Below are 14,901 nucleotides of genomic sequence, written 5' to 3' on the forward strand. Positions count from 1 at the left end.
ACTTCACATGTCCGTATTAAAGAAGGCCGAGAGGAAGACGTCGTGTTCTGAGACACATAAGCTGGACGTCCGTCCCACCACCGTCTTTTAAAGATCAGAGCATAAACTTCGTCTCCTCTGCAGACCCGTTTCTGCTCCGCCATGTTGAACGGTATAAACTTTTACTACGCGACGAACATGCAGAACGGACTTACATTTTCTGATTGGGAATGTAATCAGATACAGGCGTTTGCACAGATATTATTCTTCTGTTTAACAGATTATTTACAGGATCACCCACCTCGATCAATTGGACTATTCAGGTTGAGGTGTTTACATGGACGTATTCTATTCCGATTGAGCTATTAGTCGGATTATTAACGGATTATTAGGCTGCATGTAAACGTGGCTAGTGAGGCTTCTTGACAGCTGCACCTCTTTTCAGACCCATAGCGCTGAGTCGTCTTCTCACAGTGGATGGAAGGAGGTGTTTCTACCTGTGGATGTTTTCAGATCTGGAGCAGCTTGATTTTCTCCTCTCGAAGATGAAAGCCTGAGGTTTAACCGACAGGCCACTGACGTCTGACCAGGATGGCCGAGTGGTTAAGGCGTTGGACTTAATATCCAATGGGTGCATGCCTTCGTGGGTTCGAACCCCACTCCTGGTAGTGGGTTCCTTTAAGTGGATGACACAGCAAGTTAAGAGGACCATTACAGCTGTGTTTGATGTGGTCCTGTACTGACCACACCCAGTAAGACGACCACTTGGCCCTGAAGACGTTAACACAGGATGGCTAAATAGATAAAGTGTTGGCTTGAAGATCTAATAGGTGCATGTCTGTGGGTTTGAACCCCACTCCTCTTCTTTAAGTGGGTGATCAAGAGTCGAAGTTACAGTTCCTGCAGTTTTCCACGTTACATGTGTTTTGCTGTGGTGTATTAGTTACGAGCTGTACTTACTGTACCCAATTTCCCTTCTTTTTCAAATGCTGTTATCGATTTATAACACGACACAATCCAGCAAAAATTAGCGCTTGAATCATTCTGATGGTAATTTTCCTGTTAAAAAGCAGATCTGGATTAGATTTTATACTCTTTAAAAACGAGTGAAAAAACAGAATTTTTACTAGTCGATGGAATTTTCATTTTCACATGCAAATTGAATTCCTGACAGCGAGTAAAATAGGAAATAAAAGCTAAAATGGATGTCAGTTTTATTTTTTTGGTAATAAAAAATACGTTAAAATTTAATTAATGTTAGTTTCATTGTCGGGGTGGCACGGTAGCGCAGTGGGTAGTGCTGTTGCCTCACAGCGAGAATGGCCTGGGTTTGATTCCCGACCGGGTGACCAGGGTCTTTTCTGTGTGGAGTATGTTCTCCCCGTGTCTGCATGGGTTTCCTCCGGGTACTCCGGTTTCCTCCCACAGTCCAAAAAAATGCAGTCAGGCCAATTGGACATGCAAAAATTGCCCCTGTGATGGACTGGTGACCTGTCCAGGGTGTATCCTGCCTTCTGCCCAATGAAAGCTGGGATAGGCTCCAGCACCCCACTGCGACCCAGAAGGATAAGTGGTTTAGATGATGTGTGTATGTACTTTAATTGTCATTACTTCAATTATTAACAAACTGGAAAAAAGTCTTACATGCTAAAATATGATTCCCACAATTGAAAGTTGAATTTTGTCCTGTCATTTTTTATAGTAAAGACATTTTCTGATGAAGAAACTTCTTGATTAAGGGTTAAAAGCATCTGTACCAATAATTAACTATTACTGTCAGCACTTCCTCCCTTAAAATTCATAGCTCTGTTTCTGAGAATTGCGTTTTATGTTTTCGTCTCATTTTAGAAGTTTGCAGGTTCAAATCCCAGGACTGTCCGGGAATCCCCAATTCCCTTGAGCAAGGAATACAAACCCCAGACGACATCATAGCACTGCTCCCAGCCTGGACATAGCTAGGCAGAGAAATGACTGAAGTACAGTAAAAGTATAAAATAATGTTGTGTGGTTTTGTGTAGCAAAAATTTATCTATCTATAGAATTATACAGGCTTTTTTTGTTACAATTGAATTTAAGAATGATGGGTGTAAATGGTCTTTGTTCTGATTGGCTGATCCCTTCACAAGTGAGATGAAGTGCAAAAACTTAAGCCACTCCCTTCAGAAGTGTGGATGCTTCGGAGGGCTGCAGTGAAACCTGGAATAGCACAGCATTCAGTAGTGTTCCCTGTTTATTGATCACATTCATGTTTCATTGGGCAGAACCGTGTGTGTCATCAGACATCGAGACATTGAGGAAATACCTCAGATGTGTTTACTGTTCAATGTTTTATTTAAATACTGACGGGACTTAAAGACATGCTGTCCAGTTAAACTAGACGTAGATGTTTTTTCTTAAGTTATTATTGTCCATCAGATTGTGAGACTCTAAATGAGAAAAGAGCAGCATGTTTTCAGTCAACTGGACGATTCTGCTTCATTCCACCTGCAACGTCCTTCTCCTAGCAGACAGGAGGAAAGCAAATGTAATTGCAATTAACTTGTAGGATGCTGAAATGTTTCAAAGATCAATTCTGAATAATGATTTTTTTATTTATATATATATATATATATATATATATATATATATATATATATATATATATATATATATTATTTATTATTTATTGATTGATTAATTGTCTCATACTCACCTCTGTAAGCTCATGAATGATGGCCTCTAGTTTATTCCTCAGCTCCTCGCTGATGGTGATATCTGAGCACACTGACCAGTCACCGTCCTGAAATCTTACAGGCAAAGAGAAAACCAGTCCAGCTGGAACACCGAAATGTCCTGGAGAACCAGAGAGGCAGCATCAGACAACATTGATTTATCAGTCTACTCAGGCTTTAGCAGAGCTCAGTAACACTGAGATTAATAACTGATCATCACATTGATTTATCAGTCTACTCAGGCTTTAGCAGAGCTCAGTAACACTGAGATTAATTACTGATCACATTGATTTATCAGTCTACTCAGGCTTTAGCAGAGCTCAGTAACACTGAGATTAATAACTGATCACATTGATTTATCAGTCTACTCAGGCTTTAGCAGAGCTCAGTAACACTGAGATTAATAACTGATCACATTGATTAATCAGTCTACTCAGGCTTTAGCAGAGCTCAGTAACACTGAGATTAATAACTGATCACATTGATTTATCAGTCTACTCAGGCTTTAGCAGAGCTCAGTAACGCTGAGATCAATAACTGATCATCACATTGATTTATCAGTCTACTCAGGCTTTAGCAGAGCTCAGTAACACTGAGATCAATAACTGATCATCACATTGATTTATCAGTCTACTCAGGCTTTAGCAGAGCTCAGTAACACTGAGATTAATAACTGATCACATTGATTTATCAGTCTACTCAGGCTTTAGCAGAGCTCAGTAACACTGAGATTAGTAACTGATCATCACATTGATTTATCAGTCTACTCAGGCTTTAGCAGAGCTCAGTAACACTGAGATTAGTAACTGATCATCACATTGATTTATCAGTCTACTCAGGCTTTAGCAGGAACTTCAGTGTTTGTAAAGAAGCCATTCTTTTTTAGAGGACATCTTTACATGCTGTGTGATGATTTTAAAATAGCTCATGAACAAGCATTAAATAGTAATATAAAATTTAGTGGCTAAGTATTCTAAGAGCATTCTCCTAAAGTGTAAAAGCTAACTGTTTAAAGAAAACTGCTTTTACAAAATGTACTTCTCTGTAGATATGTTCACTTATTTATACTTAGAAAATCAACAAAATATGTAATTTAATTCGGTGGCGCCAGGATACTTTGCTTTTGTTTTAGTAATATTTTGAAACAGTACTGTAATTTTTCAGTGAAGTACAATACGCCAGCCATTGATGGATGAATGAACCTACAACCAAACAGCCATCAGACCAGGATGGCCGAGTGGTTAAGGCGTTGGACTTAAGATCTAATGGGCGCATGCCCTCGTGGGTTCGAACCCCACTCCTGGTATGTCCTTTAAGTGTGTTAGATCTAGACTATGGATTGCGTTCAGCAATAAGAGCATTGGTAAGGTCAGGTACTGATGTTGGATGATTAGTTCTACATCACAGACACTGTGCTAACTCATTCCAAAGGATGGATGGAGCTCTATCACTCTAGAGAATGCAGTTCCAATGGTGTAGGGCTTTATACCCCTCTTGGCATTGGGCATGGTGACTCGCAGCTGCTTCAGAGTGTCTTATTCAATTGGCAATGCATTTTTTGTTGAGATTTGTGTATATGCAGGATATATCGTCGCTGTCCAACGAAAAACAAGTATATCCAAAATAGTAACTTTACAGGAGAGGGCAAAAACGTTACTTTCTATGTAAGTTAATGGAACAAGTTTTTATTCTAAGCAGTTTTGGAGCATTTCTATTGGTCCAATCATCATGGAATTTTCACACAATGTAAAGGACAGCTTCTGAGCTCAAATAATGCAGAAAAGTAAAAATTGCAAAAAAGGAGATACATGTTTTTCATTGGACAGCAACGATATGCTAAATCATTTTTAAACAATGTTCTCTTTTAATGTCATTGACCAAATGTTGCTAAAGCAAATCTGCCCGAGGAGGTGCTTTACAATTATTTTCGGGGGGTGTTGTTAGGCACCAATTTTACTGCCCAGCAAGGTAGTTCATAAACAGACTGATTGCCAAGCAACAAATTAATTTTTTGTGTATTTACATAAAGATTCTTTGAGGGTTTTTTTTGTTACTTTTTAACCATATTAGTATATAAAGGACCGCCATGGGACTGGAATCAGACCAGGCTAAGGTGCAGGACTTAAGATCCAAAGGGCACATGCCCTCATGGGTGTATGTATGTTCTAAGCAGACAAAGCAATGAACGAAGGGAATTACAAACAGAGTGGAAGCAGTCCTATCACAATTACAGCAGTTCACCTGGTTAGGATTAGTGGACTGGATGTGGTGTAATGAATGAGGTTAGAGCAAACAGAACAACAATATTCATGGTGAAGACCACATGTGTTTTGTGTGAACCAAGAAAACTGAGAGGAGGCTTTACAGAGCTCTGGCAGTTCTAGAGGAATACTTGTTCTTCTTTCTGCACAAATGAGTGTAATAGACAGTTCCCTTATTTATTATCACAAGGTTAACGTTGCACGTGAGACTCGGGTCAAAGCAAAGAGAAAAATAATAAAGTAATAAATGCTGTGTAGGATGAGCAGTACAGTAATTCTGAGATTTTTCAAGTTGTATAGTCCTCTTGGCCTCATCTTCTCTCAGTTATTTTGGACAACTATGTTCAGATTTGACTTTAAACTTGAGTTTTAAAACATGTTTTTAAAAGGAAACCAGTTCTGCTTTACAATGATTTTACCACAGTGTTGTGGTGTTGTTAGGCAACAATTCTTCCACCTAGCCATGTAGTTTGTAACCACTGCTAAGCACCAAAGAAATTCCGTAATGTTTCTCTGGTTAAGGCGTTGGACTTAAGATCCAATGGGCACATGCCCTCATGGGTTCAAACCCCACTCCTGGTATATGTGTTCTTTAAGAGAACAAAGCAATGAACTGTGGCCGTTATAGCAATACTCATCTAGTGAAGTATATCGGAGGTGGTCTTACATAGAAAAGAGCCCTGGTAGCATAAAAGGACAGCAGACCAGGATGGCTGAGTGGTTAAGGCGTTGGACTTAAGATCCAATGGGCACATGCCCTCGTGGGTTCGAACCCCACTCCTGGTATATGTGTTCTTTAAGAGAACAAAGCAATGAACTATGGCCGTTATAGCAATACTCATCTAGTGAAGTATATTGGAGGTGGTCTTACATAGAAAAGAGCCCTGGTAGCATAAAAGGTCAGCAGACCAGGATGGCCGAGTGGTTAAGGCGTTGGACTTAAGATCCAATGGGCACATGCCCTTGTGGGTTAGAGCCCCACTTCTGGTATACGTGTTCTTTAAGAGAACAAAGCAATGAACTATGGCCGATATGGCAATTCTCATCTAGTGAAGTATACTGGAGGTGGTCTTACATAGAAAAGAGAGTCATAACTCTATTTCATCTCTTTAAATGAAACGGGCTGCTTTGTTACTTTATTTTTAAGACTTTGTGAATGAACTCTGTTCTGACTGGCCAATCCCTTCACAAGTGCACTCTAGGCTGAGCAACACCACAAGGTTCAATCATTTCCCCCACATCTTCCACTACAGACTGTCTGCAGGAACAACACTCCTTATAACGTCAATGTGAATGGGCAGCTGAACTGCTGCAGGCTGAAATTATTAGTATATCGCTGCTGTCAGAAGAAAACCTCTCATCTCCATTTTTTCAGTTTTTGACATCATTTGAAAGTGCCTGCTGTCCTTTACATTGTGTGTGAATTTCATGAAGAATGGACCAAAAGAAACATCCCAAAATGACTTGGAAAAAAGTCTGGTTCCATTGACTTACATTAAAAGTAAAGTAGGTTTTTTCCTTTTCCTGTAAAGTTATCATTTTGTAGATATGGGGGTTTTCTTCCGATAACAGCGATATGGAAGTGTGTTCATGGATGTGCTCTTACCTGTACTGACTACACCCAATGAAAAGACTTCTTCAGGAGAAGAACCATTGTTCCAAGCATTCAGAACTGCAAGGATTCCATTGGTTGCTGAGATAGCTGCAGTCCTGTTCATCTTGAGGGAAATGGAGCTCCTTCGTGAGCCAACCAAGCTCAGAAAATCATTTGCCAGCCATTTTCTGAAAAAAGAGAACATGATAGCAGTTACTTGGAGGATATAGGTATGCAGGTTATTTGTGGGGTTAAATTGTGTAACCAGGAAGCCAAATGGTAAGCGAGGTGTGCCAGCAACCAAGAGGTTGTTCAAATCCCAGGACAGACTGGGTATCCCCTTGTTGTATCTTTGAGCAATGCATCCAGCCCTCCACTGTCCCCAAACTGGACATAGCTAGGTAGCAAATTTTATTCAACCATTCTTTAGAATTAAACCAGCTGTTTTTTTTTAACTTTGCCATTAAGACTGACATTTGTAAATGCTCTTTTCAGATTGGCTGATCCCTCCACAAGCAAGTCTGGACTAAAATGTACAGAATAAGATGTTAAGTTCAGACTGAAATCCTCAGGGACATTTGATAAAAGTAAACTTCAGCCACTCCTTTCAGAGCTGTGGATCATTTGAATGCTGTAGTCATACATTAGCTTTTTGACAGCCATGAACAGCGCAACGTTTAATCGTTTTTCCCACATCTTCCACTACAATGGCTGCTACACGGACTGTCTGCACTCCTTATAACTTCAACATGAATATGCAACTAACTGCTGCAGGCTTAAATGACCAGGATATTGCTGTTGTTGGAAGAAAACCTCGTATCTCCATCTTTGATGTTTTTCTAGTTTTTGACATAATTTAAAAATGCCTGTTGCTCTTTACATTATATGTAAATTTCACGATGAATGGACTAAAAGAAATGACCCAAAATGACTTGGGGGGAAAAAGTCTAGTTCCATTGACTTACATTAAACGTAAAGTAGGTTTTTTCCTTTTCCTGTAAAGTTACCATTTTGGAGATACAAGGTTTTCTTCTGACAACAGCGATATGTTACAGTGTTTATGGTTGTGACATCACAACAAAGATAAATTCAAAATGGGCTGTTTTGGCCCACAGCCGTGCTTTACAATGATTTTACCACAGTTGGGGCAACATCTTTGATTTTACTAACAAAATATCCTATTTTTGTTAACTGTCCGAGTGGCATGACAGGACCTCTGCGATGACCACCTCAGACCAGGATGGCCGAGTGGTTAAGGCATTGGACTTAAGATCCAATGGGCACATGCCCTCGTGGGTTCGAACCCCACTCCTGGTATGCGTGTGCTTTAGTGGACAAAGCAATGAATTAAGGTTGTTATTGAAGGACTTGAGGCAGCGTTACAACAATCTTTGTCTGTACATCTAGTAAAATATAATTGGATGTGGTTCTGTGTGAATTTACATGGCATTGATAGTCATAACCAAACTTTTATGACCATTTATCATTTTTTTAGAAGTAAAATTAGACTGTTTGTATTACTTTGCCTTTAAGACTCTGTGAATGACCTTTGTTTTTTCCGATCCCTTCACAAACGCAGTCTGGGCTGAACAACATCACCCAGTTAAATAATTTTAACCATTCCCTGCAGGATGGTTGTGACATCACAAATTCAAAACAGGCTGTTTTTGTAGCTTAGTTTCCATGTCTAAATTGAGAAGTGAATGAAACTTTTGAAACTTCAACACTGTTTACATAGTCTTTCACTTTCTAAACTTCTTTTTTCCTGTCTTTTTTTAGTGATGCTTGATTTTTGGATTTAATCTGGATTAAAATCTGAACGTGAATTCTGAAGAACTTGTGGTATAAGCAGACTGTTTCCCTGATGCACAATAAAACATATTATTATTATGAAATAATATTTCACTTTAAAATTTAGATCAGTAATAGTAATAGAGATCCTTGTGTACTGTTTTTATCTTACTTGTCATAAACCATCTCCAGTACTTGCTGAGAGAAACCTGTTGGTCCCCAGATTGCCCCCTTATATCTGAGAACCTTCGCCCTCTGCAGGTCGATGTGGGAGGTGCCACTGATGTTGCCCCAAATGATGACATCAGTGATATCTAGGATTTTTTAAAGACAGAAAACAAGCCTGGGATTGAATACATAATTTGTGTTTGGGTCCAAAGTTTTCTTTAGTGTAGTTTTGCACTGGAGCTAAAAGTATTATATACACCAATCAGGCATAACATTATGTCCTTGTTTCTACGTTCATTGTCCATTTTATCAGCTCCTCTTACTATATAGGTGCACTTTGTAGTTCTACAGTTACAGACTGTAGTCCATCTGTTTCTCTGCATACTTTGTTAGCCCCCTTTTACCCTGTTCTTCAGTGGTCAGGAGCCCCCATGGACCCTCACAGAGCAGGTACTATTTGGGTGGTGGATCATTCTCAGGATTCACTGCAGTAACACTGGCGTGGTGGTGGTGTGTTAGTGTGTGTTGCCTATATCGTCACAACCTTTGGGTATCTCTGTGGTGTCAACCAATCCTGACTGCTAGACTAGCCACTGAGCTGTAGGCTAACGAATATAACCAAACTACCATTAATGTAACTTACCTCAGTTGATTTTATCTTCAAGTTGAGCAGAAAAATAGACGGCAGAGACACGTTTTTAGCATTTCAGCCAGAGAAAAGTTGGCTAACTTGCTTACTTCAGCTTTTAGCTAGCCGTTCCCTTCACTGGACAAGCTTGAGTAATCCATTCACTCCATTGTAATGATGATTTGAAGACAGTTATCACATTACAGTTATATAGTTGCGATAAAATGTCTGACAAACTAGCAGTAATGTTAGCTGTTCAATGCAGAAGGAAAGCAGGTAGCTAACGGTAGCGCTAGGAAGCTGAATATCTTCCCACAGCCATATGACTCTGTAACTACTTTCAAATCATCATTAAAATTGAGAGAACAGATTTTATAGACTTGTCAGATGAGAAGGACATGAGTACAATAGAGTGAATAGATTACTCAAGCTTGTCCAATGATGGTAAGCAAGTTAGCTAACTACCTTGTCTCTGGCTGAAATGCTAAAAACTTTCTCTGCTGTCTGTTTTTCTGCCGAATAAAGATAAAATCGCTGTTTTCTTCACAATTTTGACAACTGAGCTAAGTTACATGGTAGTCTGGTTATATTTATTAGCCTACAGCTCAGTGGCTAGGCTAGCGGTCAGGATTGGTTGACACCACAGGGATACCCAAAGGATGTGACGATATATATAAGTTTACAGCTTGGTGGTTGTATCTTAAAATCATCATTGAAATGGAGAGAATAGATTTCATAGACTCGTCAGATGAAGAGGACAGCAAGCTAAAAGCTAAGGAAGGAAGGCAGCAACATGGCTTTAGTTTGGCTTCTTTTCTCTAGGTAGAAGTGTAGAAAAACTTGTCTATGTTGTCCATTTTGGTGCTGAATAAAGATAGAATTGCTGTTCTCTTCACAGTTTTGTATGACAACCAAGTTACACTAACGACAGCTGGGTTATACTTATTAGCCTGAAGCTCATCGGCTGGGCTAGCAGTCAGGAATGGCAGACACCACAGGGATGTCCAATGTTTACTCGCATGCTTGGTATTCTAGTGAGAAATTAATGAACAAATGAATGAATCATGAATTCTGCCAAACCAACAAGACAGAGGGATATAACTCTGCACTACAAAATACTACATAACCCAACAAATAAGATATTTTAGCTTTAGCCCCATCAAGTTACTTCAAACAGACATACTTATCTGGTTTCTGACATTGTAGCTACATTAGCCTGTAATTACATTCGCCTCATAGCGCCGGTACTGATGAAGGAAACTTTAAACCAAATATGTCTTGGCTGACAAATTGTGTAAATTAGCATTCTTGTCAAACTATCGATTTAAGGGAATGGAGTTCTTACCTGAGGTCTTCACTGACAGCTTCTCCGCAAGTTGAGCCCTCGCCTCACACTCCAGTTGTGTTGCCAAGGCCACAAATCGAGAGGGGTTGACTGAGGGCGCGTTCTCAATCAGCAGAGCGCACTTCAGGTTGATGTAGGTGCCTCCTGACACAATCACTTTGACGTCCTTTTGCGCGTTGGCCTCGATGAGGCGGCCGTAACGATCAAAGAGCTCTGCTACCAGCCTCACCGTGTGTTCCTTGTCTTCCTGCTCTTCTTGTTCTGCAATATTTGATGGCCACTCATCTAGGAAAATGATTACTGTCAGCTGACTGGAAGGCCTGTGTCAGGTCAGAATGGACAGTAACTTGGTGGAGCTGAGGTAGGGCCAGGTCCTCAACCTCCATTTTGAGACCCAACAGAGATTCTTCACAGCTGTCCATGTCTAAAAGGTGGAGGCTGATGGTGGGCATGTCCCTGAAGACCCCAGTAGTGAACAGCAGGGGAATGAGGCTGTAGCAAGTGCAGTTTAGAGCACTACAGAAGCAGAAAAAAAAATATGAACACATTCACCTTAAATGTGCACAGTGTATTTGAAAAGGGTTCTATATAGCACCCAAAAGGGTTATTTTATTGTTACAACGTCAATCCTTTTGGGTGCTCTATAGAACCGTTTTCAAAACAGTTCTGTATAGAACCATATAACCATTCTCCAGCAATCTGATGAATCCTTTCATGATACAAATGCAAAGGGTTCTTTGAGTGCTCATGGTTCTTTATAGAACTATTTTCTTTACGAAAGAACCCTTGAAAAAACATCTTTTTGAAGAGTATGAGGGTGCTTGCCCAGGTCTACCGTCCAGCCAAATCGAGCAATCACCATCTGCTACATCTGTTCCAGCTAATTATCTTCTTCAGAAGTTCTGATTGGCTGGATCAGACGCATTAGTGTTAAGTAAGGGAGGGCCAGCATGTTGGAACTGAACTATGCAGGAAAGTCGATCTCCTGGAGATGGTGACCACTGCACTACTCTACACCAACCACTAGATGGGATGATAAATACAGCTGAAATTACAGAAATTCTCCATTGATACTGGCTTTATGTACTTAAAGGACACAGATACCAGGAGTGGGGTTCGAACCCACGAGGGCACGCGCCTATTGGATCTTAAGTCCAACGCCTTAACCACTCGGCCATCCTGGTCTGTACATTCCACTGCCCATCACAGGGAATGTTCCATACTTGCTGTTATGGCCTACGTTTTTTAATTGCTAACCATTTGTTTAGCTTTGATACCACTTTCTAGCCTACTTTGCATATCATTACATTACATTTGTGGTGTTTTAAGTAGTCTAATATTAGTTTAACTAATATCGCTAACTAGTACTGGAAACAATTCAATCTCACCTGCTGATCCAGATGTGAAACACTTTGAGTGAGTTGCGTTGGCGCGCCTCTTCTTCCAAGCGCAGCTCAGTCGCCTGCAGATTCTCCTCTGCAATCTTCAGCATCAGCTCTGTTCTCATGTCAGAGGTGATACCGTAGTAGTCCTGTGAGATGCAGATGACCAAAAAGTGGGTTTTATCAAACCAAATGCCTTAAAAAAAATCACAAATCCATATTTGCAGACTCGGGAATCAGCATTGGTGGTGATAGGAACCAGACATTGGTTATGAATGGTTATGAATACGCTGCCTGATGCCTGAGACATCGTTTTGTGAGAGAAGCTGTTGGTCTAAAACATATTTTTAAAACTCTATTCATGGTGGAGCGGTACATGTGGGGGGTGTTAAGGCAAAACAGCCCCCAAAGAAAATTTATTTTTTCAGATTTACAACTATTTTACCATCAACATTACATATAAACTCAGAAGACAGGTGTAGGTTCACTGGATAGTAAATAAAATGGCTATATTTGTGTTGTAGTCACTCCTGTGACTCCTGGTTCCTATCACCACCACTGTAAAGAGATCTGAGTCTGTAAGTTTCTCTACAATGAGCCACTTCATATCAAACCAATCTGAATGACTTTGTTCACATCTTAACTACTGAATTATGCAGATATTTTCAAATATCAGTACAATTTCCCCTTTAGCAAGTTACAAATACTAATAATCTAATGCTTTTCAATCTATCAGAAAACCAAAGCTAATCTCAACCTATTCAGGTATATTACATACAATGATTCTGCTGATGTTAAGTGTTTTCTCATAGCCGTTTAAGACTACCCATGAAACCAAAACAGTATTCTTCTAGGTTTTAGGTTTTACACAACCATTTTCCAACCTCTCTTTATTCCTGAAAATCAATCAGGCTGTTTTGTTACTGTCCCTTTAAGATGTAAATGTAAATGAGCTCTGTTCTGATTTGCTGCTCTGTTTTGTGCCTCACCCAAAAACCAGCCTGGGCTGAAACACTCCATACAACTTCAGCCGAAAGGGCAGAGCTAAACTGCCAGGTGGTATGTATGTAAATGAGTTTTTATGACATCACAAAATATTTGTTTTTGAAAACAGGCCATTTTTGCTGCTTAGTCTCCATATATGTACTGTATGGACCAATGCTTGGAGCATTAACAGTGTTATGAACTACATCAAACTCTTTTATGTGAACAAAATTGTTGTTTTTTCAATGATATGGGCGCTTTAACACAGAGTAGCATTAAACTGTAGCTTATAATACATATGAAGGTCCTGTGGCTCTCATTCATTCCTCTTTTAGCTGATAAATCATCATCTTGTCTGCATACCTGTACAAACTCAAGAAAATCACTGAAACCCCCGAGAAGCATGCCCTTTCCTCCACGATCAATCAGCTCTCTCCACACAATGGGACAGCTCTCATGTTTCCAGCCTCTTGATGAACATGTCTCTTCAAGCCAGTCCTGAGATAAAGATCAGAAACATTTCAACACAAAGATCAGTGCTATTCATTTCACCAGAGTCCAAATCAACATTACGTATGGAAGCCCTTATTTGCCACTGTAGAAAAAATATAGACATTTAGTAAGTCATAATAATGAGAAAGTTTCCCGTAATTATGACTTCGTATCTCATAGTTATGACTTACTGTCTTACGATAATGAGATGCTATACCATAATTATTACTTCATTTCTTATAATAATGAGAAAAATACTTACTAATAATAATTATGAGATGCTAAGTCATAATTATGAGATGTTAGGTCATAATTAAGAGATGTGAGGTCATAACTATGAGATACTAAGTCATAATAATGAGGAAGTAAGTCATAATTATGAAATGTTAGGTCATAATTAAGAGATGTAAGGTCATAATTATGAGATACTAATTCATGCTTACGTTATCATTATTATTATCTCATTATCATTATCATGAGAAAGTAAGTCATAATTATGAGTTACTAAGTCATAATTACGAGATGCTAAGTCATTTTCACGAGAAAGTAAGTTACAATTATGAGATGCTAAGTCATAATTATGAGATGCTAAGTATGTTTATGAGATGCTAAGTCATAATTATGAGATGCTAAGTCACAATTAAGAGATACGAAGTCATACTTAGGAGAAAGTAAGTCATAGTAATGAGATGTTAAATCATGATTACGAGATGCAAAGTCATAATTATGAAAGTCTCACTAATATAATTTACTGAAGGGCTACACCTGTGGACTTTAGTCATGTTGGTCAGAGCTGTACCTTCCAGTCGGCGGGCTGAAGGCAGATCTTATGAACGTGGAAATCTGGCAGGTTTCTCTGCAGCGAGTCTGCCAGCAGCTCAGCCTTCGCGTAGTACGGACAATCCGCCTTCCCTGAGCGGGAAAGAGAGGAAGAACAAGTGGATGAGCCCACACTGTTCAGCTTTAATTAAAAACACATCTATTCACACATTAATAAAGCCTTTATCACAGCTTTATCACAGCCTGAAGAACTGTATACAACCTGCTAGCACAAACTTAGCCATGTTTCTGTAGTTGACATCCGTTGCTAGGCAACCACTCGCGCCGTTTCTTTTTTTCCCCTTTAGTTTATTGTTTACATTTTGTTATTTTAAAAACAAAATCGTATATTTATTTTTACATTTAAATTCAGATAATTTTATTTCTTTTAATTCTGTTTTTAATTTCATTTAAAGTAACAGGTTTACGCGTCATGTGCACTTTAAAATGAATAAAGAAAAGGACGAGAAGACGTAAAAAAAATACATAAAATTATTAATATTTTTAAATGTTACTTTTGTTCAGAATAGTGTTCTTTTTACTATTTTTAGTACAATTTTACTATTTTTAACCACATTTTTAAGTCGTTTATGAAAAGAAAAAGCCTCTTGATTTGGGTGTTTGGGTAAAGACACATATCCGCTTCGTCATTGGCAATGGCTCAATCCCAATAAGCTCCCTACTCCCTACGTAGGGCACTACATAGGTCACGAAACGAACTGCCTCCACACGGAGGGAAGGGCAGGG

General features: G+C 39.3%; 1 protein-coding gene and 6 non-coding genes across 7 annotated transcripts; 5 read left to right on the forward strand and 2 right to left on the reverse strand.

The window, feature by feature from the left end:
- Positions 1 to 564: 564 nt before the first annotated feature.
- Positions 565 to 647, forward strand: trnal-uaa. The gene has a single exon. It is a non-coding gene; the product is annotated as a tRNA-Leu (tRNA).
- A 1,722-nt stretch (positions 648 to 2,369) lies between these two features.
- mdh1b (malate dehydrogenase 1B, NAD (soluble)) lies at positions 2,370 to 14,432 on the reverse strand. Its single transcript, XM_036562827.1, is given in 10 exon segments — positions 2,370 to 2,479; positions 2,672 to 2,811; positions 6,558 to 6,733; positions 8,509 to 8,650; positions 10,478 to 10,778; positions 10,780 to 10,993; positions 11,866 to 12,008; positions 13,207 to 13,341; positions 14,135 to 14,247; positions 14,378 to 14,432. Coding segments are annotated over 10 exon segments (1,434 nt in total). The 5' UTR covers positions 14,400 to 14,432; the 3' UTR covers positions 2,370 to 2,431.
- trnal-uaa lies at positions 3,914 to 3,996 on the forward strand. The gene has a single exon. It is a non-coding gene; the product is annotated as a tRNA-Leu (tRNA).
- On the forward strand, positions 5,655 to 5,737 carry trnal-uaa. The gene has a single exon. It is a non-coding gene; the product is annotated as a tRNA-Leu (tRNA).
- trnal-uaa lies at positions 5,859 to 5,941 on the forward strand. The gene has a single exon. It is a non-coding gene; the product is annotated as a tRNA-Leu (tRNA).
- Positions 7,780 to 7,862, forward strand: trnal-uaa. Its single transcript has one exon. It is a non-coding gene; the product is annotated as a tRNA-Leu (tRNA).
- Positions 11,579 to 11,661, reverse strand: trnal-uaa. The gene has a single exon. It is a non-coding gene; the product is annotated as a tRNA-Leu (tRNA).
- Positions 14,433 to 14,901: the final 469 nt, after the last annotated feature.

This window comes from Colossoma macropomum, unplaced genomic scaffold (genome assembly GCF_904425465.1).
Source record: "Colossoma macropomum unplaced genomic scaffold, Colossoma_macropomum, whole genome shotgun sequence".
Lineage (NCBI taxonomy): Eukaryota > Metazoa > Chordata > Actinopteri > Characiformes > Serrasalmidae > Colossoma > Colossoma macropomum.